This window comes from Mizuhopecten yessoensis, unplaced genomic scaffold, assembly GCF_002113885.1.
Source record: "Mizuhopecten yessoensis strain PY_sf001 unplaced genomic scaffold, ASM211388v2 scaffold11113, whole genome shotgun sequence".
Taxonomy (NCBI): Eukaryota; Metazoa; Mollusca; class Bivalvia; order Pectinida; family Pectinidae; genus Mizuhopecten; species Mizuhopecten yessoensis.
The window spans coordinates 500549-528210 of record NW_018408886.1 but is presented as its reverse complement, the minus strand read 5'-3'; the positions used below and the strand labels follow the sequence as shown (position 1 = coordinate 528210).

Here is a 27662-nt window from a genome sequence, read left to right as displayed (position 1 = left end):
GGCATATGTTTTGTTGCATCACAAAACAATAAGAATGCAGCGTATATATATGTATATATATTAAGGTTTGTAATGGCAAAGCAAAATGTCAAATACCAGCGATAGTAGTAAAAAATTCGGGACAATAGCTTTGTTTGTCTGTGTTCTTCTGTGTACAAGAGACATGAGTATAATATTCAAAACAACAAGAGAATACCGAGGTGTCAACAAAACCATTAATCGAACTCTAAATCGATAAAACTACGGCACAATATGAACAAAGGAAAGATTTACATTGAAACCCTTGAAAAAGGACAATGAGAATAAGACCAGGTAAGCGTATTCTGCTTCCTCACCGACACCCACTATTAATATCTAATGACCAGACAATATCCGTACCTTGTGATTGCTTTGTACCACTGACAGTGATAAACATATAACAAGAATGGACCTGTACCCTGTGATTGCTTTGTACCACTGACAGTGCTAAACATATAACAAGAATGGACCTTTACCCTGTGATTGCTTTGTACCACTGACAGTGATAAACATATAACAAGAATTGACCTGTAACATGTGATTGCTTTGTACCACTGACAGTGCTAAACATATAACAAGAATGGACCTGTACCCTGTGATTGCTTTGTACCACTGACAGTGCTAAAACATACAACAAGACAGGACCTGTACCTTGTGATCTGTCTTGAGTTGTTTGACGAGTGCTCTCCAGTTATTGTCCTCATAAGTAACCCTGTAGACGCCGTATTGTTGTAGGTTTCCTATTACCCAGCTGTCTTTGTCTGAGGGGCTGGGCAATCTTGGGTCCGTTATATCTGTGAAAAATAACAAGAGTATACCGAAATGCCAGCAAAATCGCAATAAGAACACAGGACTAGGACAAACCTTCAACAAAGGGATAACATGGAGAACTATACAAATGTTGGAGAATAAATCCAGGTACTACGGAGAGCTATGTGTCTGCTGCTTTGTTTGCGATACCCGCCTTGTCAGTCAAGGTCAAATCAAAGTAAGTAGCATAACGTCCTCAAAACAAGAACTGCGGTAGTGACAACGAAACATACTAGTACCAGACATACTAGTACTAAACATCCTCCCCAACGTTTCTGATTTTAGTTAACCACGTTATATGTTCTACAACCAGCACAAATGTAAACCTATGTAATGGAAAGAGAGAAAGTATTGGCCGAGCGATTGAAAAGAATGTATGGAAGATGGGTTATTTTTATGATTGTCATTTTTTTCACGAAGTTCATTGTAGTTTGTTTGGTAAAACTCAATCAAAATAGATTTAACAAATATTTTGACAAAAAATATATGGAATTCTCGTTAAGCAAATATATGTCATTTTCCTTGCTTAAAGCTTGTTTTTACTTCAGGAAAAAAACAAGGTTACTCAAGCATTAAAATGATTAAATTATCTGTTGAGGAATCAAAAATTGATGACCGATTCTTTCAGAATAGCGTAAATCGCACTGAACGGAATGAAATAAAAGAAATGTACATTAAGCTTCAATCATAAGTACGATTTATTAATAACCGGAGTTTGTCTGTAACCCTAAACTTTGAATTTCAACACGCCTGAAAGTTTCTATTATGCAATGTGAGGAAATCTTACCTTTAGTTTTGCCATCTAACCATGTAATACTGGTCCCGTCCTTGTCGAAATCAAATTCTTTACTTGATGTGTATGAAAATGGGATTTTCCAAATATATCTGAAAAATATAATTTAGAAAATAATCTATGAAGCCTAATGTTCTTCCGAACACAATCCAAAACCTTTTTAGTTGACATTGGAATCTGGATCAGAAAATACCAATCCTCCGCAGGTCATTTCATTAAAAGCCAAAGCCTTCCGAAGATGACCGGAAATGGTTAAAATATTCCAATGAGGAGTTTGAAATCGTCAACACACTGAAAAAAGGTAATTCTCATATTTAAAACGTATCGTCAAGGTATCGTTATCATAGTATGTAATTAGTATATTTATATGTAATAATGGAAGGTCGGTTGCAGAATCGTTACTTATTTACATTCAAGAGATAATAGCAAATATTGTGAATTGTCTTATACCTCCCATATCCTGCGTTGAAAAAAACCCATATACAAACAAAGAATTTACCCAAATGTTGAGTTGTATTTGTCAGGTACAGTGGAATGTTTGTCCATCAGGAAACGCTTTTGCTCCATTTTGAGTTTCCCGCCTTCAGACCTTGTTACCATAACAACGGGATAATTCATCTGTAGGATCCACGTGTCCATGATTTCTTTTACGGTGAATGGCAATTTTTTTCCATCCTTTGTTGCTTGCTGATGAAAACAAACATTTGTGTAATAAAAGAAATATCTTGATAGTTCTGATATTTACGTATTTAAGCGAATATGTTAGATCTTACCATGTTTTCATAAGAAATTTGCTGTAGTTAATGATACAAATGATGTTTAATTAAAAATAACCCAGATTTGAACTTTGTCCATATATATAACAATCATGCCCCAATTTAAACAGTTATTTGTAAATTAAAACCAGGGAATAGGAAAGTGTATCTAAATGAAATTATTCATCTCTAACGAAACATTGAAATATCACAGAGCATGTAAACCCTCTTGATATCTTAAATACATATTGTCTTCGTTTCTTACCTCGTTCATCTTGTTGAACAAAATGTTATGTTCTGCAACACCGTATTTTAAGTCGTTGAGGTATGTCTACAATCAAATCAGAAAACAATGTCTACAATCAAATCAGAAAACAATGTCTACAAAAGATTTTTTTCATATTAATGTTATATAACTGGAAAATAGTGCCTCAAAAGTATGATTTTTAAAATATACTCCCTTACACATTATTATTGTTGATAATAGAATTGAAGTGATACTGCATCACAACTAAATGCGATTGATTTTAGAGTGATCTCCCTTAATTACTACTGCTAAAAAAAATCAATTACGCGTGGAGTTCTTTTATGAGGCAGATACATTTCACAATAAAGCAGGGTTATATGTATCAGTAAAACCTACAGGGACCTTACCGTGAGTGCGGTATCAAAGGTGTCTCCTCCCAGGAAATGTCGCATCATACGGATAACTGAACCTCCCTTTAAAAACAATATATTACTGATCACTTTACGTCCGACAAATATTAGCAAGTACATTCATTATTCTTTACATAAACCTCACTTTTTACTCAATCAAACTGTAGTACATTCATGGTATTACGTACAGTTGTTATTGAAAAGAAAGTCCAATCTATAGATTTTACCTTTTAGATATATATGTTTAAATAGTCAATATCATTTCGAAATATAACAATAATGTGTGTGGGTATTTTTTATTTATTTTTCAATAATAGTGATTTTTCTGCTATCAACGGAATTAGGTACATTGTTCACTTTCAATGAAAATTAAGTATCATTAACATTATTATAAATCTATTTTTTTATCAAAGTAGATTATGGTGAATAGCTATCTTAACCTCCTATGACATGTGCCTTTGCGAAAGTGTAGTCTACTTAACATTTGCTTGCACATATTATTGAAATACTTATCTTTGAGGAAGATATCCGGTCGAATATTTCGCTGATTTGTACTGACAGAAATACTTACCTTTGAAAGAAATCCGTTCGCATACTTCTCCAATCTGTACCGGGGTACTGACAGAAATACTAACCTTTGGAAAGATATCCAGTGGAATATCTTACCGATCTGTACCGGGGTACTGACAGAAATACTTACCTTTGAAAGAAATCCGTTCGCATACTTCTCCAATCTGTACCGGGGTACTGACAGAAATACTAACCTTTGGAAAGATATCCAGTGGAATATCTTACCGATCTGTACCGGGGTACTGACAGAAATACTTACCTTTGAAAGAAATCCGTTCGCATACTTCTCCAATCTGTACCGGGGTACTGACAGAAATACTAACCTTTGGAAAGATATCCAGTGGAATATCTTACCGATCTGTACCGGGGTACTGACAGAAATACTTACCTTTGAAAGAAATCCGTTCGCATACTTCGCCAATCTGTACCGGGGTACTGACAGAAATACTAACCTTTGGAAAGATATCCAGTGGAATATATTACCGATCTGTACCGGGGTACTGACAGAAATACTTACCTTCGAGTAAGATATCCGGTGGAATATTTTGCTGATCTGTACCGGGGTACTGACAGAAATACTTACCTTTGAGTAAGATATCCGGTGGAATATCTTACCGATCTATATCGGGGAACTGACAGAAATATGTACCTTCGAGTAAGATAGCCGGTCGAATATTTCGCCGATCTGTACCGGGGTACTGACAGAAATACTTACCTATGAGTAAGATATCCGGTGGAATATTTTGCTGATCTGTACCGGGGTACTGACAGAAATACTTACCTTTGAGTAAGATATCCGGTGGATTAGTTCACCGATTCGTACCGGGGTACTGACAGAAATACCTAACTTTGAGTAAGACAGCCGTTGGAATAATTCGCTGATCTGTACCGGGGTTCTCACAGAAATACTTACCTTTGAGTAAGATATCCGGTGGAATAGTTCACCGATTCGTACCGGGGTACTGACAGAAATATCTTACCTCGAGTAAAATATCCGTTGGAATATTTTGCTGATCTGTACCGGGGTACTGACAGAAATACTAACATTTGAATAAGATATCCGGTCGAATATTTCGTCGATCTGTACTGGGGTACCGACAGAAATACTTACCTTTGAGTAAAACATCCGGTGGAATATTTCGCTGATCTGTACCGGGGTACTGACAGAAATATTTACCTTTGAGTAAGATATCCGGTGGAATAGTTCACCGATTCGTACCGGGGTACTGACAGAAATACCTAACTTTGAGTAAGATATCCGGTGGAATATTTCGCCGATCTGTACCGGGGTACTGACAGAAATACTTACCTTTGAATAAGATATCCGGTGGAATATTTCGCCGATCTGTACCGGGGTACTGACAGAAATACTTACCTTTGAGGAAGATATCCGGTCGAATATTTCGCCGATCTGTACCGGGGTACCGACAGAAATACTAACATTTGAGTAAGATATCCGGTCGAATATTTCGCCGATCTGTACCGGGGTACCGACAGAAATACTAACATTTGAGTAAGATATCCGGTCGAATATTTCGCCGATCTGTACCGGGGTACTGACAGAAATACTCACCTTTGAGTAAGATATCCGGTCGAATATTTCGCCGATCTGTACCGGGGTACTGACAGAAATACTCACCTTTGAGTAAGATATCCGGTCGAATATTTCGCCGATCTGTACCGGGGTACTGACAGAAATACTCACCTTTGAGTAAGATATCCGGTCGAATATTTCGCCGATCTGTACCGGGGTACTGACAGAAATACTCACCTTTGAGTAAGATATCCGGTCGAATATTTCGCCGATCTGTACCGGGGTACTGACAGGAACGTAGATGGGGTGGGAGGTGCGATGCCCATCAAAATCAAAAGCATCATACAAGTCTCCGACTGTGAACTGGTCAAACTGTTATAAATAATAGAGAACAGTGGTATGATGCTATAGGAACTACTAGTAGAGAACAGTGGTATTATGTTATAGGAACTACTAGTAGAGAACAGAACAGTGGTATTATGTAATAGGTCGAATATTTCGCCGATCTGTACCGGGGAAATGACAGGAACGTAGATGGGGTGGGAGGTGCGTTGCCCATCAAAATCAAAAGCATCATACAAGTCTCCGACTGTGAACTGGTCAAACTTTTATAAATAATAGAGAACAGTGGTATTAAGTTATAGGAACTACTAGAAGAGAACAGAGGTATTATGTTATAGGTACTACTAGTAGAGAACATTGGTATTATGTTATAGGTACTACTAGTAGAGAACAATGGTATTATGTTATAGGGACTACTAGTAGAGAACATTGGTATTATGTTATAGGGACTACTAGTAGAGAACAGTGGTATTATTTATAGGGACTATTAGTAGAGAACAGTGGTATTATGTTATAGGAACTACTAGTAGAGAACAGTGGTATTATGTGATAGGGACTACTAGTAGAGAACAGTGGTATTATGTTATAGAAACTACTAGTAGAGAACAGAACAGTGGTAGTATGTTATAGGGACTACTAGTAGAGAACAGTGGTATTATGTAATAGGAACTACTAATAGAGAACAGTGGTATTAAGTTATAGGAACTACTAGTGGAGAACAGTGGTATTATGTTATAGGGACTACTAGTAGAGAACAGAGGTATTATGGTATAGGAACTACTAGTAGAGAACAGTGGTATTAAGTTATAGGAACTACTAGTGGAGAACAGTGGTATTATGTTATAGGGACTAGTAGTAGAGAACAGTGGTATTATGTTATAGAAACTACTAGTAGAGAACAGGACAGTGGTATTATGTTATAGGGACTACTAGTAGAGACCAGTGGTATTATGTAATAGGAACTACTAATAGAGAACAGTGGTATTAACTTATAGGAACTACTAGTAGAGAACAGTGGTATTATGTGATAGGGACTACTAGTAGAGAACAGTGGTATTATGTTTTAGGAACTACTAGTAGAGAACAGTGGTATTATGTGATAGGGACTACTAGTAGAGAACAGTATTATTTATAGGGACTATTAGTAGAGAACAGTGGAATTATGTTATAGGAACTACTAGTAGAGAACAGTGGGATTATGTTATAGGGACTACTAGTAGAGAACAGTGGTATTATGGTATAGGAACTACTAGTAGAGAACAGTGGTATTAAGTTATAGGAACTACTAGTAGAGAACAGTGGTATTAAGTTATAGGAACTACTAGTAGAGAACAGCGGTATTATGTTATAGGGACTACTAGTAGAGAACAATGGTATTATGTTATAGGGACTACTAGTAGAGAATAGTGGTATTATGTTATAGGAACTACTAGTAGAGAACAGTGGAATTATGTTATAGGAACTACTAGTAGAGAACAGTGGGATTATGTTATAGGAACTACTAGTAGAGAACAGTGTTATTATGTTATAGGAACTACTAGTAGAGAACAGTGGGATTATGTTATAGGAACTACTAGTAGAGAACAGTGGGATTATGTTATAGGAACTACTAGTAGAGAACAGTGTTATTATGTTATAGGAACTACTAGTAGAGAACAGTGTTATTATGTTATAGGAACTACTAGTAGAGAACAGGGGTATTATGTTATAGGGACTACTAGTAGAGAACAGTGGAATTATGTTATAGGAACTACTAGTAGAGAACAGTGTTATTATGTTATAGGAACTACTAGTAGAGAACAGTGGGATTATGTTATAGGGACTACTAGTAGAGAACAGTGGAATTATGTTATAGGAACTACTAGTAGAGAACAGTGTTATTATGTTATAGGAACTACTAGTAGAGAACAGTGGGATTATGTTATAGGAACTACTAGTAGAGAACAGTGGGATTATGTTATAGGGACTACTAGTAGAGAACAGTGGTATTATGTAATAGGAACTACTAATAGAGAACAGTGGCAGTGGTATTATGTTATAGGGACTACTAGTAGAGAACAGTGGTATTATGTAATAGGAACTACTAATAGAGAACAGTGGTATTAAGTTATAGGAACTACTAGTAGAGAACAGTGGTATTATGTTATAGGGACTACTAGTAGAGAACAGTGATATTATGTTATAGGAACTACTAGTGGAGAACAGTGGTATTATGTTATAGGGACTACTAGTGGAGAACAGTGGTATTATGTTATAGGGACTACTAGTTGAAGCTTTAAACCTGTTTTCCAATCACTCTGAAATTGTCAGTATGCAATCAATATGTTGGGTTATTGATTCAAAAATTATATTAATACTACACAATTTTGATTAAAATACTTTATATTAATACTACACAATTTTGTGTTATATCTGTTTTGAGTAATTTATGTATCTAATTATGATACCTAAAATGTCTTTTAAATACCTTTTTTATAATTTGTAGTTATCATGCTATTAGATAAAATCCATTGATATTTTTGAGGATTATTTACGATTAAGTGACCAATAAGAAATGATTGTTTTTGTTGTATGATACAGTAAACAGCCTACATTTTTAGTGAACATTATATATCTGATGATAATCACAAGAAACCACCAAGATATCCATTACCTATACCAAAGTCTTGATTGCAGACCAATATTAAGCAAATAATGAGTAAATATTTACTGCACAATATGGCCAGGTAACATTGCATACCTAATCATCTCAAAAATAAAAATAAAAAATATCAATATAGTTTGATAAATATTAAAGGAAGCATAACACGGTGGCTTAACACTGTAAACAAATATATTGAAATGCAATGATGAACGCATAGATGTTTGCTCTTGCGAATGAAATAGGTGCGTGAATGAATGTAAGAATTGTTAATGTTATTAATAAAGATAATGTTATAAAATGTATGGAGAACGAATCTCTTCCTACAAGTGGGCAGTTTAGTAAGAATGCTGAATCCAGGGCCCCAACCCTGGCAGCACTTCAACAAACGTGAAGCTGGAAAATTAAAATATTTTAACCAGAAAAAAAAGTATCAAAAAATGTAAAAAAAAAAAAAGAATAAGTCTCCCAGAATCAGTTTTGTTTATCATTAACTACAAAACAACTGTGAATTAAAACTTCAGTATGATTATGTGGTAATAGGATTTGGTTATCATCAATGCATTTATGTACAAGTATTATCTGGCAACTAACAATGTATTTATGTATTGGTATAATCTGGATATTAACAATGAATGTTTGTGTTAGTATAATCTAGTTACTAACAATGTATGTTTGTGTTAGTATAATCTAGTTACTTACAATGTATTTTTTGTGTTAGTATAACCTAGTTACTTACAATGTTCCAGTCGGGATGGGAGAAGTTTGTTCCCACGTACTCCATATAGGTGGCGAAACCTTCATTCAGCCATAGGTCGTCCCACCACTGCATAGTGACAAGGTCACCGAACCACTACAGGTAAAACATTAAGCAATTTAACAAGGCAAGCATCAATGACCAAAGGTATAATATCAATGTTATAAAATAAGTAGATCGCTGTAGGTAAAACAAAAGGATAAAAAACAGTGTTACAATGGCTAACTGTTTAACAATGTCAGCAAATCACAGCAAGTCAAAGATAAAAACTTGCAAAAATGTCACCAAAACGTTTCAAAAAGTTACAATAGAGTGGATTTTTAACGGAGTATATTTAATTCGTTGTTTGCTATTTCTTCCAATTTTTGGAATTGATTGTTTAATCATTCATATCATTATTAGATTAACTGACCTGGTGCGAAAGCTCATGCGCGATGACCTTTGTGACCTTTTGTTTTGTGTATTCAGAGTTTGTTTTGGGATTATACAACATGGCTTCCTCGCGGTATGTCACTAGTCCCCAATTCTCCATACCTCCCAGGGGGTAGTCAGGAATGGCGATCATATCTGTAACGGAGATCACAACAAGGTGCATGATGGGTAATAACTATACAAAGCAAACTTTTGTACTACATCATAAGTGACGGTCACATCTGTAACGGAGGTCACAGCAAGGTGCGTGATGGGTAATAATTATACAATGCAGACATCTGTTTTAACATTGTTTCCGAGATAATGTCATTCGTAGTGTATCGCGTGATGTAACAACAATCAAAATTAGCCATTTATTACATGTTTAAAAGATGACCTTCATATTCGATTCATTTTCAAAATGTGTTAGGTAATCAAACATGTTTAACAACACGTTACTTCGTGTGTTTTACAGGTCACAGGCGTTACCTGGTAGTATCACACGATGATGATGATAAAAACAGTATATGCCTTTACAGGTCACAGGCGTTACCTGGTAGTATCACGCGATGATGATGATAAGAACAGTAAATGCCTTTACAGGTAAAATATAACTTAAAATCAGTTTAAAAGCAATTTAAGTAATTGTTTTGAGTTCTTATATTATTTGTGCTTCGTTTGTAAGTCTTTAATGAAGTCGCAAAGCAATTAGTCATATGCCGACGGTTTCAACTGATCACGTGATCAATTATGTCGCCACTGCACTGAATTACTGCATTATATATACAGGATATATCCATATATAGGATGTCAAATACGCCCTGTTTCAATACTATCAATACGTGGTGTCAATAATAATAATAATTCGAGGTTCTTAAAGTCGTCTCAAAGCAGTAAACGAATTAGTATCCGTGGTTATAGGGTCTTTGCAACCAGCCATTATCTTTCTCAATTCCCTGGGGAGCATACAGCCGGTGCTGCCATTTCGGCGCTCACAGCTAGCATTCAACAATTCTAGCACTGCCTAACCGCTTACTCATTTACAGCTGAGTAGACTGGAACAAGCGGAGTAAAGTATATACAACATAGTGCCGTGACGTGACTCGAACCCACAAACCTTCGGTCACGAGCCCGGCGTCCTACCACTAGACCACCGTGCCTCCTTAACTGGTGACGAGACTAATGTATAGTACTGCAGCACTGAAATACCCTATCATAGAGTGTAAACATTAAATAATATGTTCCATTAGTCCTTGTTATATCATAGAGGGTAAACATTAAATAATATGTTCCATTAGTCCTTGTTATATCATAGAGTGTAAACATTAAATAATATGTTCCATTAGTCCTTGTTATATTAAAGTTGTCATATAACCTGTATCAGACACATTCATTAAAGCTGAAGATATTCAAACCAACGTAACACATTACTATTACAGTGTTACAGATGAAATATATAACTCTGAACGTGTACCAATCCCATTCTGTCAAAGTAGCAACTACATGTAAAATATCAAATATTTTATTCTTTTTTTTTTCAGAACAGTTATTAAACTTTGCAAATCACTCAAAGAAACCTTCAATCAACAATCGTGTTTTGTTTACGGGATATCTATTTATAGATTTGTCACTTAACCAACCTTGTTTCTTCAATGGAAAAGGTATTCCGAACAGCTGTTCGTAGTAGGTGATGATGTTAATACCCAGTCGTAGGGCCTCCTGGGTGTAGGGGACGGACTCGGGCTTGGCCCAGGCACCATACTGTATTGTAAAAAATACAATATTTCATTGATCAAGAGCCAAATGTTCATTACAGGCCGTATAGTATTAGTTTGTAGTAACAGTAACACAATTCAGAAATTTATCATAGAAATTTTTCAGAAGGTGATATTAAATATTGTATACCGGGCAATTTTAACTTATTTCGCCCGCCGTAATGAGGGCTAGAATAAGTAAACAACATAGTATGCATTGTAAATAAATGTAAAGGCGTAATTAACACTGGGTGAATATGGATTTGTTTTGGCGAAGGGTGAAAGTTTGATTGGGCGAAAATATCCTGGTATACAGTAAATACAACATAAGTTTCATTTTTCATATTTCATTTGTCTATCAGCACAAATTTTTGACTGTTCTGGTGAAAAATAAATGAACGAGATAGTCATATGTTCAGTGAATGTTACCTCGATAAACATACAGGAATTTGTCAAACTGACAGATAAAACGCTAAAATGCAGACAAAATGACCGACAGACACATAGGGGAAAACCGATGAATGGAAAAGAATATCAGGAGTTATCAATATTGGAATAAAACGGTCAAATTTAAAGTGTGGATATAAACATTGAAAACTTTTACAAAAAGAAACGGACGAAAGGAAAAGTCGAAAGGGAAACACGATAAACTTTCTTGATGTTTTATGAAAAGTTTTTTTTTTTTATCAATTTATTTTTCCAACAGTTTTTCATAATATAGGTACAGAACAGGTATTTTCATTTTCACACTCTCTAACACACATTTTGACACTTAATTCACTTATCATCAACATCATCCTGAATGTTGTCTTCATCTTCCTCATCACCATCATCATCATCCTCACATTCATCATCATCATCATCACCATTATCATCTTCCTCATTCTCAGAATCATCAACATCATCATCATCATCATCCTCACAATCATCATCATCCTCACAATCATCAACATCATCAACATCATCATCAGCATCACTATCTCATCAGCATCCTGATCCTAAACGTTCAAACTATCGTTCCTCATAGCCATCATCATCATCCTCAACGTCATTGTCATCTGAATGAAAAGGGTTTTTTACACAACCAATAAGAGTTTCTATGCGACGTTCCGATGACTAGGACGGTATGTACTCTGTCACCTTCATCAGACAAATGGCCAGTAAAGCATATGCACACAAGGGTGTAAAATGTGTACGAGTTGTCAAAAAACTCGGTTATTGGTTGTGTAAAAAGAACCTTTCATAATCCATACTTACCAACCTGAAGAAAATGTTTAGAAATATCTCGATGTTGTATAGAAAAGTGCAGAACTCTGGGTCAAACGGTAGAACACAATATAATCCATAAAAACACACACAGAGAAAAGAATGGACAGAAAAGCCAACTGAACGACTCGACAACATACCTCGATATCGTGTTGAGTCCTCCCGCTCGAGTTACCGAACTTGGATACGACAAACGCCACAAGGTAAGTCGACATAGGCAAGGTTGGTGCAAACATGTCGGCCTTCATACCATTCCTAGAACAGAACAATGTCTTTGTTGGAAATGTTCTCTCATAGTGTTATAATCATACCAGCAGACATGTGGACATCTGCGTGTTTTTAAATATTCGTATTATAGAGTTTATTAGGTCCATTACACTCTATCGATTGAGTTGTGAGGATGTGACGACCTGTATCAGCTGTAAACATAAAATGTTTATATGTATTGAGCAAGATTTCAGTTTTTATAAAAAAAAAAAAAGCAAAGTCGCACACGCCTGTATGGTTAAGTTGATTACGAAAAACATAGTTAGATTTATATTTTAATTTTTATAAATGTAAAATATCCGATATATTCTAACATCAGCTTTTGTTTGATATCTTTTGTAATTAAACTAGTGATATAATCCCTTTTTTTGCTTCTTTTAGAAAGAAAATTATGTGAAAATAGCTCCAAAGACCTAATTCAGAATGATCGAATCGGCAGTGTACTGGACTTGTTTATGTGTCTATAACATACTAAATATATGCATATACATGTATGAGTGTGAGGGTGCAATAATTACGTTGACAAATACCTGTTTACAACTGTATTTATATCAATGTATATATTATATCTATAATAATGTTAATAATGTAACTTGGCAATTCTTCTTTATATTGTATGAGTTGATTGCTTTGTCATGGATGTGTAGGCATGAAAACACATTTTATCGGAGAATTATTTCTCGAACTTAAACCTATTTTACAGACTAATTCTGTCTTATTTCAAGAACAGAATACAAAAAAGATTGTTACTTTCTGTGACAGGTATTTGTGGAGGCTAACATATAACACATATCCACACTGATAAGAATAAGGTAGTCTGTCCCATTATTGGCACCTCAATCTTACATAACTGTGACCTGAGCAACTATCAGAGTATGACGTTTACTCTACATTCGACATTGATAATCAATGTTCTTTATCCCTTAGGCATTGTGGCCTATACGTTGCGAATACAACAAAAATATGAACGATATATACAAACGGAGAGTTTATTATTTTATTTTATTGAATGCCAAATGTACAAACTTTCCCATTTTATTTAGTACTTTAACATTGTTTACACTTAAAAGCTGAACCAGCTTGAATACACTAGGTTTTCGATAATAATATTTCTTAATATATGTTTCACGTAAATCTGAATAAAATGGACATATAAGTAAAAAATGGAATTCATCTTCAATTTCGGCTAAATTGCAGCATGTACACATTCTGTCATGTCTCGAACTATTATTATGTCTACATTTCTCTATGTAATAATGATACTCATATGGCATCCCTCAGGCCTGGACATGTATAGTGATATATCCCCGTTACCTGTCTTCGGTAGAGTCAATCGGTGAATTGGACAGCGAGTGCCAACCAGTTTGACGAAGTACTGTAATCTTGAAGATGGCTTTGAATCCTGGTTCGTCAAAACATGGGAACGCCTTTCTAGCATCAGTGGGTTGAAACTGCGTCGTTGCCAGGTACCTGAATATAGTATCCAAATAAGTATTTAATGACGCTGGAATGAAATTATTGAAAAAATCATTAACAGACATTTGAGGAATATCTGTCACAAAAGGACCCCCTTACCACTGACAAAAACTGAATGCACCGAAAACCGATACTGCCGGCATGACTATAGCTTTGATAAATCATATCTTAAAAAAAACCTTCAACTTAGGGTACTTTTATGAAAAAAATAAGATATGAAATAAATATGAAAATTGTCTGTCGCAATAATAGCTCTCAAGAGCCAGTGTTACATGTTAATATGTATGCGACTTTAAATAAAGCTTCGTGTATCCTGTATCTTGTATTGTTATACCATCGCTCCAACCGACTGAGCTGCCTCGCCAACGGAAGTGTTCGGGCCAAACAGTGCTACTACAGTTATATCTGAACGGAAGTTAACGAAAGGTTACCGTATATACGTGAAAAACACAGTGCAATGTGACAGAGATCTTAACTGGCTAATACAATCACAGTGACTAGGATCCGGTTGTTTTTAAATCTAATTACATGTACATCAATCGAAAAGATAACACTGAATGTTGATAGTATTAGTCAAAGTAAACACGAGTGAAGTTAATTTGCCAAATACTATCTACGAATTTCAACAAATACTAAATTAATTATTCTTGTACATCTCTTGATATTTTCAAATAAGCTAAATATTTTTTATTAAATAAATAGCATAAACTTTTTCCCGTAAAGTGATTATATGTTTCGCCTTAAAGATATGTTTCCGGACCCATCAATTGGTAAGGTATCATACCTGGTGACGCCGTCTTGTTCGTAAGAGCTAAGGTATAGTCCAGCAAGGTCCTTCTTCAAAGGCCCGGTGAATTTAATTGACAGATGATAAAAACTGTCAGCAAGCATATTTTTATTCAATGTAAATGTCAACAGCTGTTGGGTCTCATCTTCACTCATATTGTCGATTTTTATGTCTTCCGGGGCCACCTCGGGTCTCAGGGTAGTTTTGTCTATTATGAGCTTCTTGGAATGTATGATTATTTTGTCCGTTGCCGTTTTACATTTTATCTTAATATCCACACTACCGTCAAACGTGAACTGATCCGGATCTGGGCCATACATGTGAGGAGTCATCACAAGGTCGTACTCAGCAGGCACAATCGTTTTCGGGAGTCTGATGAATTCCACCTGTGGTGCTGGCGTTTGGTGGCTCACAGGTGGCGCTGCGGTGGTCATGTGAGGTGGACAGGTGGAATGTGGACAAGCCTGACCTACAAATGCACAAGTTATATTTAATGTTTCCACAGTAGTCCATACTTAGAATCATCATTACCCTGAAATCTTAACATTATGGTATTAACTCATTACCCATTGAAAATTTCATAATGAACTATTCCAACCTTTGAATTGGAAGAGTTCAAATGAATCTTCAGGGGTGACACCACCGTGTTGCAATAGACTCCAGCACTATCGTCATATCAACAGACCCAGGAATAAGATATGAACACCCTCTTTACACCTACACACGTATGTCTGCTACCAAAGACACACACAAATACTCGTTTTTCCAAACACCATCACAAAATGGTACCTCCAATTGGTAGCAGCAGTACATAAATATATATTCATTTTCATCCTCTTTTATCTTAAATACCACAAAACTAGTAAAAAGAAAGAAATCACTGTATATATCGTTTTACACAATACAGTCCAACAAACATGGTATTTACATTATTCTTCTGCAAGGTTAACGACGCAAGTAACCAATTAGAGAATTCGGTACGATGGCCGATTATAAGAGATATAACACTTTGTTCTGGAAAAGACGCACGTCTTTGGATCAAGAATATTTTCCTTTTGAAGCGATTTTTGACGCCAATAATCGCCCCGATATTGCAAGAATATACTTGGAGAAGGTTCGCTTGTGCTAAATTTGTCTAATTTGCTTTTTTATCATTTCTTAAGCTTCTTTACACTGATTTGTTGAATTATTGAAACGACGAAGAAATCTACCCACCGTTACCACCATTAGACGGTGACGTCATATACAACGTCCGATCTGCTTGAAAGACCAATGTCTGTACATTTTTATCACAGACACTTAAAGGGACTTACTCACGAAAAATAATACTAGCAGTTAAACAAGTTATTAACAAGACATGGGTAGATTTATTCAGATACTGGGTAAGACATGTGTGATCACAGTCAAAGACGATATTCACAAACTGTGGTAGAATACCCGGAAACAACAATAGATAAATATTGCAAATATTTTGGACTAGTTGGAATTGATAAAAATCAAGATTAAATTATTGACTATTGAAAAAGGAAGATACAAAAATACAAAGGATAACACAATCAGAGAAATGGAGAATAATATAATATGCCCTTTAGAACAAAATTCTGTCTCAGGTGAACGAATACAGGTGTTAGAAAAAAACATCAAAGACCCTAATGGTAGCAACACGAGTACGGCAAGAGCAAGAAAATTTTTAATCAGCTGCTTATTTCTTTCAATTACTTAAACAAGAACTTAATGCTGAGAACAAACGTTGGTACCATATAAAAACAGAAGATAGAATTTACAAGAGATGCATCAGAATATCCTCCAAGAACAGACAAATTGTTTTTAGAAGCTTTTCAAATCAGAGCGATGGATTAAGAAATATCTAACGAAATTTATAGAAAATAGAATAGGTGATGAAGCAAAATGAAAAGTTGAAAGAAAAATAGAACATGAAGAAATATACAATGCAGTAAGATCATTGACAAGTAATAGATCACCTGGAAAAGATTGCTATTGGATTTAAGTGTTTTAGATCATGCAATATCATGTACAATTAGTATTGAAACAAATGATTTCACTTCTAAGTACTTCCCTGTATTAATGTGAGCGCGTCAGGGATGCCCGATGGTACCCATAATGGACATATATCAAGCAGAACCGTTTGATTGTACAATTTGAGCCCACCAAGACATAAAAGGGATAAAACTACCAGATCAAAATATCAAAATACTTAATAGATTTGATGATCATCATCAACATGTAAACAGGACAGAGGAATCAATTAAAAACACTTTTGATCTTTTCAAAATATATCAAAAAGCATCAGGCTCGAAACCTAACTTTGATAACTCTGGTGATGTCGTGTCATTATGACTATGGTTATAAAATAAAACTGTTCGAAATGATACAGTACTTTAAATAGAGCAAAGGTTTAATGGAATGTGTAACGGCAAGAATTCACGTCTTTCCCTTGTCCTTTGAACTTGCACTTTTCGTGCAAACAGGAAAGTTGTGGTTGACAATGTACAAGTGGTTCTTCCCATGCTGTGTGGTTACGTTACCGAATGAAAAGTGTATTGTTAAGTAAAACCGCGACTATTTCTTACATTTGGTTTACACTTAAACCAAATTCCTCTTTATGTGTATATTTTCCCCTGTTATTATTAAGAGGTGTCGTGAGAAGCTTTAAAGCTATGGGTGTAATCGTGAGTGAGATAGCCTTTGCCGAAAACCTGTTTAGAAACAAAACGATTTATTTCGCTGAAAAACATCTGTAGGATATGGCGTGACGCTGCCATGATAAGGGACAACGGGTTTGAAGGGTCATTACTGACATCATCAGGGATTTAGCATTAGTTGTTATATTCATCATCTGGACTAAATGTGGTACACAAATATGAAATTTCAAATCCACACGACAACAGTCACTGGTGTAGGATATATGGTATAACAAAGACAGGTATTTAAATATCTATCGTTGTTATACCGTCTTTGCGTATTGCAGAGTTATCTTCTCTTGGGAGCAGGTATTGATTGTTACGTNGAGAAAATTACGTCGTTTTCTCAAAAATTGATGACGTTACTCTCACAAACCAGTGACGTAACAATCAATACCTGCTCCCAAGAGAAGATAACTCTGCAATACGCAAAGACGGAATACCATATATCCTACACCAGTTGTCGTTTGAATATGGAAGTACACAAATGTGTTAGGTTGGTATCGACCATTGTACACCTGCCATGCTGTCACTATGATGACATTTGTGTGTAAATCAAACAGATGAGAATGGACAGACGATACTGGTTTGTTACTTTAGATTCGTGTCGTTGGTTTCTCCCTAGTTTCCACATTCCGATGACCTCAGATATTGCGAGGGCGTTAAAACATATACAAAAACAAACCAAAAATCAAACCGACGATACTGTTTGGTTTGCTTGTGTCTATGTAATGGAAGTGTGGACAATGACATGATCCCTCTGAATATCTTAAACGGTTTAGAATCAACACTGAAACAGGAATTCTATCAGACTTATATATGTAATCTAGTTGTGGCTTTCACGTGTAGATTGTGTCTACAAAACATCTATTAAGACAGAAACATGAACAATCAAATATCACAATATATAACATAGAGATAAACAGCCGCCATGAAACGATCTTACATCACAAAAAACATAACATAAAACCAGGTATTTATTTCAGATATCATATATAAAAGAATGTTTATTTCACAGCAAATGCCATCTCCTCTTTTATTGGCTTTATAACATTGATATTTATCCAGACAATATCACAATCACAACGTGTAACACAGAAATAAACAGTCGCCATGAAATAATATTACATGAAAAGTACATAACATAAAACCAGACAAGAAGAGGAGGCTTAACGTTAAAAATAGTCTTACGCATTAAGAAATGCCATGCAACCAAAATGAGATAAGCAATATGCCAAGTACAAAAGGCAATCAGCTGAGCTTTCAGACATGAGCATATTCTTAACCTCTTCAGAATGTTTATGCGTACGACTCCAGGTATTGGTTTTAGATATCATATATAATAGAGAGTTTATCTAATGTATCACAACAAAGCCCCCCCCCCCCCCTTTATTTATTTTTAAATTGGTTTTATTTTATTTATATCAACCCAGACAACAGTGAAGGCTAGAGTTGACAAGATGATAGTTTACAAAAACCTTTTATTATAAAGAGAATATATAGAAATTATTATCCATTCATACATTTGTTTATTCTTGACGTGTTCAGTCAATCAATCAATCAAGCGATCCATCAATCATTCATCAAATTCTCATTTACTACATAAAGAATCTTTCATACATCCTTCTCTTTAATTTCAATATTCATCAAAAGTCATAATGCCATTTAAATTTGGCGAAATAGTCCTTTGCCATGAAAAGGTGCAAAACCCCTTAGTCGTTATTAAAAGTATCTGTATTTACTTATCATTATTGGCGCGTTAAACAACACTCATAATCTGGTTGGTTTCGACTATTTTCATGAAATAAGGTAAAGATTTTGTAATGATCACAAAATAGCTAATTGAATTAAGTGTATTCATAATAGGTTTTATTATTTGTAATAGGTTTAACATTTTCACATGAAATACGTGTCTACACTCGACGGAGGAGACAACTGTCCCTTTTTGTGTAAAATGATACATTATGTTTGTTAAAAATGTGCCTGAATATCTGGCAGATGACCAAACTCTTAACTATTTTTAATACTTTTCGAGACATTTAGTCATCCTCAAATATATTCATTGGAGGAACTTACCAATCCCATACAAAAAAGTTCTATTCATAGATTTGGCAGAGGGCATGGGAAAAATGTTTTACTTAAAATGTAAATTTTGCTGGTTTTTTGATAGTCAAATGATACGTGTAGTTTCACTTTCCATTAAAGTACACGGCTATGTGATACATTAAGAGCTATGAATATATGTTTAACAACCTGACTACAGGATACAAATCAAATAGCTCGTCCAGTGCACATGTTTATAAGACATTATTAGTCGGAGGTATAGTACGCATCTGTGTTTGCAAATATCATTCTTTTGTCATTATGTTTTTTTAAGGATCGTTGTTCCACTGCCAAAAATTTGATTTTGAAACTGACCTTTCTGTCAGGACTATAACTTTGTAATATTACCTTTCTAAAAATTAAAGCATACCTTGCTAGACGTTTATGAAAAACAATGAAAATAACTAAGCAAAAATAATCAACAACAGTGTTCTAGTGAAAAAGAAAAAAATAGGCGTGACCTGACGAGGATTCGAACCCCTTGACCTCAAGTTGTGATACTGTCGCCCTACCTTGACAACAGAAGTACCGTGGCCAAACTGTGCTACGGTTATCTACAAAACGAATGGGAGAGCAGGGATCCTTTAATTCCGTACAAGGTTGTTTAGCATGTAACCACACGTTCCATAACAAAAGAAACATCCACACTTAGTCCGCATTCGAATTCGTTTATCGCGATCAAAACCGTTGCACTGGTTGTACCAGAGTTGTTCGTTTATGAAATAAGGTCGGGGCTAGTGCTGCTTTCAGGCGAGCCTTGTCAAAGCCTTGCAATGCCTGAATACACATGTGCAGGTCCGCCAGGATTTATACCCGAAAATGTTACATTTAAAAATAAACGAACCGGTTGAACCGGATACGCGAAACAAAAAAAGGCTGACGTCATCAAAGATTTTTAACACTTTTCTACTAATGTTACTGCATTACACATGTATCTACAATTAATTGTATTGTCGCGTGAGCGAACTGGCCGTGAGTTTTCATTTTTAGTCAGAAAAAAAACTTTCTATGTCATAGATTTGTGTATGCGCAAGAGAGTGTGATCTAATAATCTTTATCGTGTTTAGTTTGCTAGATGTTTTAATGTTTTGTGATTTCATATGAATCAGTCCAGGCCACTTACATAGAATATCAACCACATAAAGTAATAACATGTCATTTCTAAATGATATTGGTTGGAGTATGTTTAATTAAACATTTGACTATTAGTAGTCTGTTATATAATCTTTATTCTGTCAGTATGAAATATCAATTTATGAAAGTGCTGTTTCATCTTTTTGCTAACGTCGGAATTAGGGGAATATTTAGAACTTTTCTTAGTGAGTTGTGGTGAATGTTTAGAACCTTTTTAAGTGAGGAGTATTACGACTCAGCTAGATGTCCTTAAGATCGGGGCTACTGTTTATGGATAAACAACAACAAGAAGATTTTGTGTCTGACACGACGTCTGTTCACACCCCCTGTACTAATACACCACTTACGTACGGCGTACGTTCAAGTTCAAGTTCTTTATTAAGGCAACACTGCTAATCACACGAAAGACCATGAAGGTGTTTGTGTAATGGTGCAATGCCAACAAGACGAAACTCTAAATATGACACCCTTGTCCTACTGTTTTAAGTGTATAAAATATAACATGGAAACGAACCATATTTTGTTTTCAAAATTTATCTGTGAGTGTTTTGGAACTCTTTTGTGTTCCTTTACCCATGTGTGAGCCTGCTACTTCCGTTACATAAAACAATTTGTCACTAATAAAAAAAAACTTGATGCCTATGTGTTGACATCCTATCAACGATTTGATTCAGTTGGTAAAACAATTATAATATTAGTTTACACAAAAAAAGCAAAAATCTATAATATTGTAAATTGTATTGTGTCTATGAAATATTCAGATAAAACTTTAATATATGTGAATACAATATGCTGTTTCTTTGTGTTATAAGAAGATTTATCATTTTCCTCATTAGTATTTCTTGTTGTTTTGTTACCCGAGTTCGCACTATTAGCACAGTACATGTTGTGGTACGTATAACGGTGCCAATGTACACCTTATGAATATAACAAATAATGTATTCTTTAACTTATATTTCTTATGTATAACGTTGCTATTTTACACCTTTTTTTCTTTAAGTAATAATAAGTTCTTAAACCTATATTTATCATTTATAACTTCTATAAGTAATGATATATTCTTAAACGTATTTGTCTTATCTATACCGTTACAAATTAACAGATTTTTTATTCTTAGACTAGCATTTCAAACGTAAAAGGTACCAGAATAAATTGCAGCTACAATGTCAACGACAACCTCGCGGCCAGTAAGTCCACGATCACCAAGCTATTTAATTATATCTCAGTACTGTTGCCTTCTGTGTTAAAATGATACAAGCCACGTTAGCATAAAACCTTAAAGGATGCGTATCTAAATCACGTGACTTCGTGATATAGGCACCCGGCAACAAAATCACGCTAAGTCCATCACTTTATAGACACAATAGCACAATATCAAGGGAAAGCTATTGGCCTAGATAGGTGACTTCGCTATCAGTAAGACATTATCCCCAGACAAGCCGATGGCTATTACCGCTGACCAACACCGGTTGTATGAACTGTAAGAGAAGGGAGTCTTTATAATAAGTCCTTAATCTTGACTGTAGCATCCGTAAACATTTTAATATGTAAAACCCATTTATCCAAATGAAAATGTCACTTTCAAGCAATATCAAGCCACACCTACTTACAAACTCTCGTGAAAACACGTGAGAATAACACATGTTGTTGATCCAGATTCATGTAAGTCAATAACATAGCACGTATCTCATAGAATCTTCATAGATAAGAAGAAGTAGACATACGGGATGTTTCCATATATTAAAACTTCTAGGTTTTACTTAACTTGCCAGCAGTAAATACTCGAACAAACCAATCAAATACCTCCACCTGTCTCAACAAGGCACATGTCCTGATGAGCCAGCTACCTTCACCTGTCTCAACAAGTCACATTTCCTAATGAGCATGCTACCTTCACCAGCTTTTCATATGGACTGATACATTTCTGTTTAAACTGTAGGTGTATAATCCTCAGAATCGCTTAAACAGTTTAACTCCCTTGTTATGTTTCCTGGTCAAATCATTAAATAGGTATATACGTTGTACGACACATCCTATTTTGAACTAAATCCTGAATTTTGATTGGTTAGTTGAACTTTCGATGATAACAAAATATTCCAAAAAATGGGAAAATGTTATGCATTGAGTTCCTCTAGGTTGTCATTCTTAGCAATATGAATACCAGGTGTGCAGGGTTTATACAGCAAGAACAGCTAGTGCGCTCCATTAAATTTACCTTTGTCCAGTTTGCGTTCATTATGTCTATGAATGCCAACTGGAAGCAGATCAATGCGTAAGGATATTGACATTTATGTTAAATGATTAATACAAACGTGTATGTAGGTTAGGGAAATATGTCACCGTGACTTTGAAGTGCCCCTACCAAACACTAGATCTACCCTGTTAAAGTCTCTGATATTCTTGATATTCCAATAAGACTGTTAATCTCTATGTACATGTATATATAACTGGCTTATTGGTTCGGCCTACCTTACATTGTATCTTCCTAAACTTAATATATTACATCATCAATTTACATGCAGTTCATGTTTGAAATGTATGTCTTTCTATATGGAAAGGGCTTTTATAGGCAATGCCTGTGCCCAATCCCCAAACAATAATTTTTCAAATAAAAAACTGTTTAAAAATATCCTTATTTGGTTACCTGGTTTATCCTTATTTGGTTGTCTGGTTTATCCTTATTTGGTTGTCTGTTTTATCCTTATTTGGTTGTCTGGTTTATCCTTATTTGGTTGTCTGGGTTATCCTTATTTGTTTGTCTGTTTTATCCTTATTTGGTTGCCTGTTTTATCCTTATTTGTTTGTCTGGTTTATCCTTATTTGGTTGTATGGTTTATCCTTATTTGGTTGTCTGGTTTATTCTTATTTGGTAACCTTGTTTATCCTTATTTGGTTACCTAGTTTATCCTTATTTGGTTGTCTAGTTTATCCGTTGTTACTTCCCTAGTCCTCCTTTCGCTTGTAAGACGCTTACCCTCCTGAAACACCTGGCCTTAATGTGCTTGTACTTCTCGGGTAAATCTTTTGTATGTTCATATTTAGCCTATAATTATCGATTTTGTAATTCAAATTACGGTTGTATGGACATATTGGAATTATCGTGTTGTTATCTTTGAAAAATGTTGAAATATAGCAGTGAATTCCTCAAAATTGTATTGATTCATGTGTATGCTAATTGTATTGATTGTATAAATTGTGTATATATATATGTGTACTGTGAAGCGCATTAGAGTGGCTTAGTCTAGCTAGATAAGGCGCTATATCAAATGTAGTACATGTATTTATTTTATTTATTACACATCCGTATATCTTCAGGTAGTCTCTGAATACAGGAAATTAACATAAGATCTTAAAGTGAATTCAAAACAGATCAGTTTTTAAATATCTATTAATAAATCGTTAAGTTAACAAGGCTAGCGAACACGTGATGTTGACAGTTTATAAACATTAGTAGTGTGTATAAATATGAACATGTTAACTTTACTATGTTAGTGTTTGGTGATAGTGTTGGAAGTGTATTTCTATTAACTAACCTTGACGTGCTTCGTCTGTCTTCATAATTTCTTCAACTTGAACTTAACACAATGACTTACCCGTCGCTTGATTAAAATGTCATTATTTTAAAAAAAATGCTTTACATTGAAATATTACAGTAGATATTGTTCACACAATTTCCAATGCAAATACTGTTCACAGTCCACAGCATGTAAACACGTTTCAGGATGAGAAATGTTATGCTGCCTTAGCTTAATCTCATCTTAAATCAAATTTTAATGTATTATTTACAGATATTTTGTAGAAATATAAACCCTCTATGTATAATATATTATCTTATTGAAGTAACTTGAAGATACCTAGGACAAACGTTGTGGTTATAGTTGTGATAGCTGTAAAGGATTGCTTATTCGAGTTTTACTTTAGAACTCTGTTTATCTAAGGACACCTTACACAGCTTAGTCCTTGAGGTATACAATAACATGCTCTAGGTGAGTTAAGATATGATTGCCATGATTGTGTACGATGCCTGGTTTAAGCTATGTTTAACGACGGGTGCACTGTTGTACATTACATTGAGGACCTGTGTACAAATTTTAAAAAAGAACCACTATCATTAACAGTATTCTACGCGACTGGTTCTGCCTGTTTTCGCTTGAGTATTGGCACTGTGTGCATAAGTGTTCATAACATTAGTGGTAGGTCTGAGTTTTTATTGGTTGAACTTCCGTATTTATGCAAGAAAAATAGATTGTCAAATATAAAGCCAGCCTTGTAATTTGTATATATTTTGAACACGTTTGAGGGACAATTCATGTTTGCAATACAAATCCTGGCAGTGCTTTAACTGTTAAATGTGTGAAAACATATCGATATATCGTCTTTTAATCAAAATTCAAGATCTTCGAATATGGTCGAATGGAGCAAACAGTTTGTTGACACTTCGACAAGGTATACATACACTTAATTTTTCTTGACTTTCACTCTGAAAGTGCACTGAATTTAAAGTTGTTATACGCGGAGACCATTAGCAGTAGTATACATACACATTACAATTTATGCCTTGAGAAAGAAACATTATGTCACGCATGCATATATACAAATCTGACTGAGGTATTTGATCGGGTTTACATAGACAAAGATCAGTATAGTTAGCTTGTGAGAGACTGATAAAAACAGCTGTATCAGGACCACACCAGTTACTATGAATTGCAAGTGTTCGTGAATGACATATTTTCATTACTCACTCTTTCACCAAATTTCACGCAATGCATACTAAGATATGCACATACGTTTTCATAATTCGGAACATCCAATATGTGAGTTTGTGAGAGAGAAATATATGAAAATAGACCATTCATGGAACTGACCTTCTACGCTAACTAATCGGGTTCCAGTGGTAAATTAGGTTGCAACACGAGAGGAAAATCTCAAGTCACCATCAATAGAATGATTATTATAGATATGAATAAATGGAGCACCCGTTAACATACAGTTGTATTGTATATAGAGATAACTACATAATGTAGACATTTTACTGTACCAAATGGCCATGTCGTCAGTTACGGAATCAGCCGTAATATTTAGGTAAAGTAATCCAATTGTGATATATTCCAAACCATATGTAGAACACAGTGAAAAGGAAAGTTGCATATAAGCCTTTGTTTATTATAGCCTTTAATTTGTCACTTCATATAAAAAAAACCGAAATGAGTTATGGCAATAAAATAAATAAACGTTATGCAACGTAATCACCAACAAGTGGCACGTCAAGAAACGGGATATGATGTTAATCATGTAGTTAGTATCAGTGAGACTGTATGTCATACTATTATGTATGACATGACAGTTAGTATATATGTATGACATTGTTCAGTATATGTATGATTATGTATTAAGTATAACACAGTATATAAGGTATTGTTCTAATATATATGGTACAGCATTCAGAACGTGAATCTCTGAAGTAAACATGAATGAAAAGGCATGCAACAGCATATGAACTGAATGGGATATTACTTTCCACCTGTGTGAGGACACACGATGTAGCAAGACTGACCCCAGGACCCCACACCTGGCAGACTTTCAATTTAATTGCTCGAAAATTTAAAATTCAAAATTTAAAACTCGAAATGATTTTAAGATAAACAAATGAATATAAATGATGAAAAATAACTACTGTGTCAAAGGTCGACTGGCATAGGGGTAAATCTTACAAAACAAGACATTTATTAACACAAACATTAAGGATCATTCATCATGTATTACTTACATATACCACCACCGTTGTTAGTCGCCATGTTCCTGCATGTTTTAGACAAATCCGGCGGGGATGGGGTTGTTCCAGTTCCAGGCTTTACATTCTTTCCTGTTTCTGCAGCAGTTTGACCCGGAAGTACAACTTGATCTTTTGCGCATGATGACGATTTATCTTTTTCTGTGAAATGAACAATTAGGCCAACTCCTATTGCTATGGCAACAGCCACAAACACGAATACTACACCAGTGGTTATCTTCACGAAGCATCCCTTACGGGATTTGTAGGACGAAGTAGCACTCGCTGTTTCTGAGAAAGTGAAGGATTCATATCTCCCCATTTTTGATGGAATTGATCCGGTAAGGTCAACCCTTTAAAGTGTTTACACGTGTTCTTTTTATCCTCAACAACACATATTGTTCATAGGTCAAAGGTCCTAAGCTTCCCCCACGTGCGAAATGGCAGCACGTCCGTATCAACTTTTACATTTAACTCCAACAGGAAACGCAGGAATCCTGAACGGAAACTGAACAAAGTTAAGATTAATTTGTTTTAATCTGTCACAGTATGATGTTCACAAATCTTATGAAGTCTTGACACTTTACACGAAAACTTATTGTTGTTTCTGTCCAGTACGTCCGAGGTCAAGTGACCACTGTCCACTATCCGAGGTGACGGCTACTTGGGGTCAGTACTCCGTCAGTCTCCGAACCTGAATAGTACCTGTCTCAGATGTAGCTCATTCAGAAAGCTTCGGGCTGCCTGACGGAAGTTATCAATAGCATTTAAAATCATTTTAAACTTGAGCACTTATATAGGTAAATTGTACTTCACTGGGTGGTATAGGAAACAACGTTAAGGAACGTTTTAGGAGTAACTTTAAATGTCTGTCAATAGTGCATAACAGTCACACTCTGGGATATGATTTTCCAAGTGTAGAAAAATAACAAAAAATTCTGTTTGAATAATTGTGAACATAAAGATATTTACTTACATGTAAATTGAACGTCACACTATGGAATATGGTCAACTTTATAGAGATGTATACAAGTGACAACTTGTTGAACTCTCTATGTACCTTTCGAATGAAATTCAGGTAAATCTTTCCTTTGATAATTCTTTTACTCGAGTTT

At 35.1% G+C, this 27662-nt stretch overlaps 2 protein-coding genes across 7 annotated transcripts in view; both read right to left on the bottom strand.

The window, feature by feature from the left end:
- Window positions 1–5503, bottom strand: part of LOC110466016 — a 77429-nt gene extending 71926 nt beyond the window's left edge. The window contains exons 1-6 of one of the 6 annotated variants that reach the window (XM_021522262.1): window positions 5375–5503; window positions 3031–3096; window positions 2642–2707; window positions 2121–2308; window positions 1616–1713; window positions 670–812 (exon numbers count right to left, since the gene is read on the bottom strand). In XM_021522262.1, the coding sequence (XP_021377937.1) occupies window positions 670–812; window positions 1616–1713; window positions 2121–2308; window positions 2642–2707; window positions 3031–3078 (543 nt within the window). In that variant the 5' untranslated portion in view covers window positions 3079–3096; window positions 5375–5503. Of the gene's footprint in view, window positions 1–669; window positions 813–1615; window positions 1714–2120; window positions 2309–2641; window positions 2708–3030; window positions 3097–4120; window positions 4135–4186; window positions 4200–4252; window positions 4303–4846; window positions 4900–5110; window positions 5164–5374 lie in introns of those variants that run through there. The other 5 variants (XM_021522260.1, XM_021522256.1, XM_021522258.1 and 2 more) reach the window with 5 other exon arrangements.
- Window positions 3186–27301, bottom strand: LOC110466014 (aminopeptidase N-like). Its single transcript, XM_021522254.1, has 10 exons — window positions 26545–27301; window positions 14836–15307; window positions 13890–14045; window positions 12449–12563; window positions 10929–11049; window positions 9290–9444; window positions 8860–8973; window positions 5650–5742; window positions 5375–5509; window positions 3186–3194 (listed from the first exon to the last, which is right to left on the bottom strand). Exons 1-10 carry the CDS (start codon window positions 26867–26869, stop codon window positions 3186–3188), a joined length of 1695 nt encoding a protein of 564 aa, XP_021377929.1. The 5' UTR covers window positions 26870–27301.
- Between the last annotated feature and the right edge of the window lie 361 nt (window positions 27302–27662).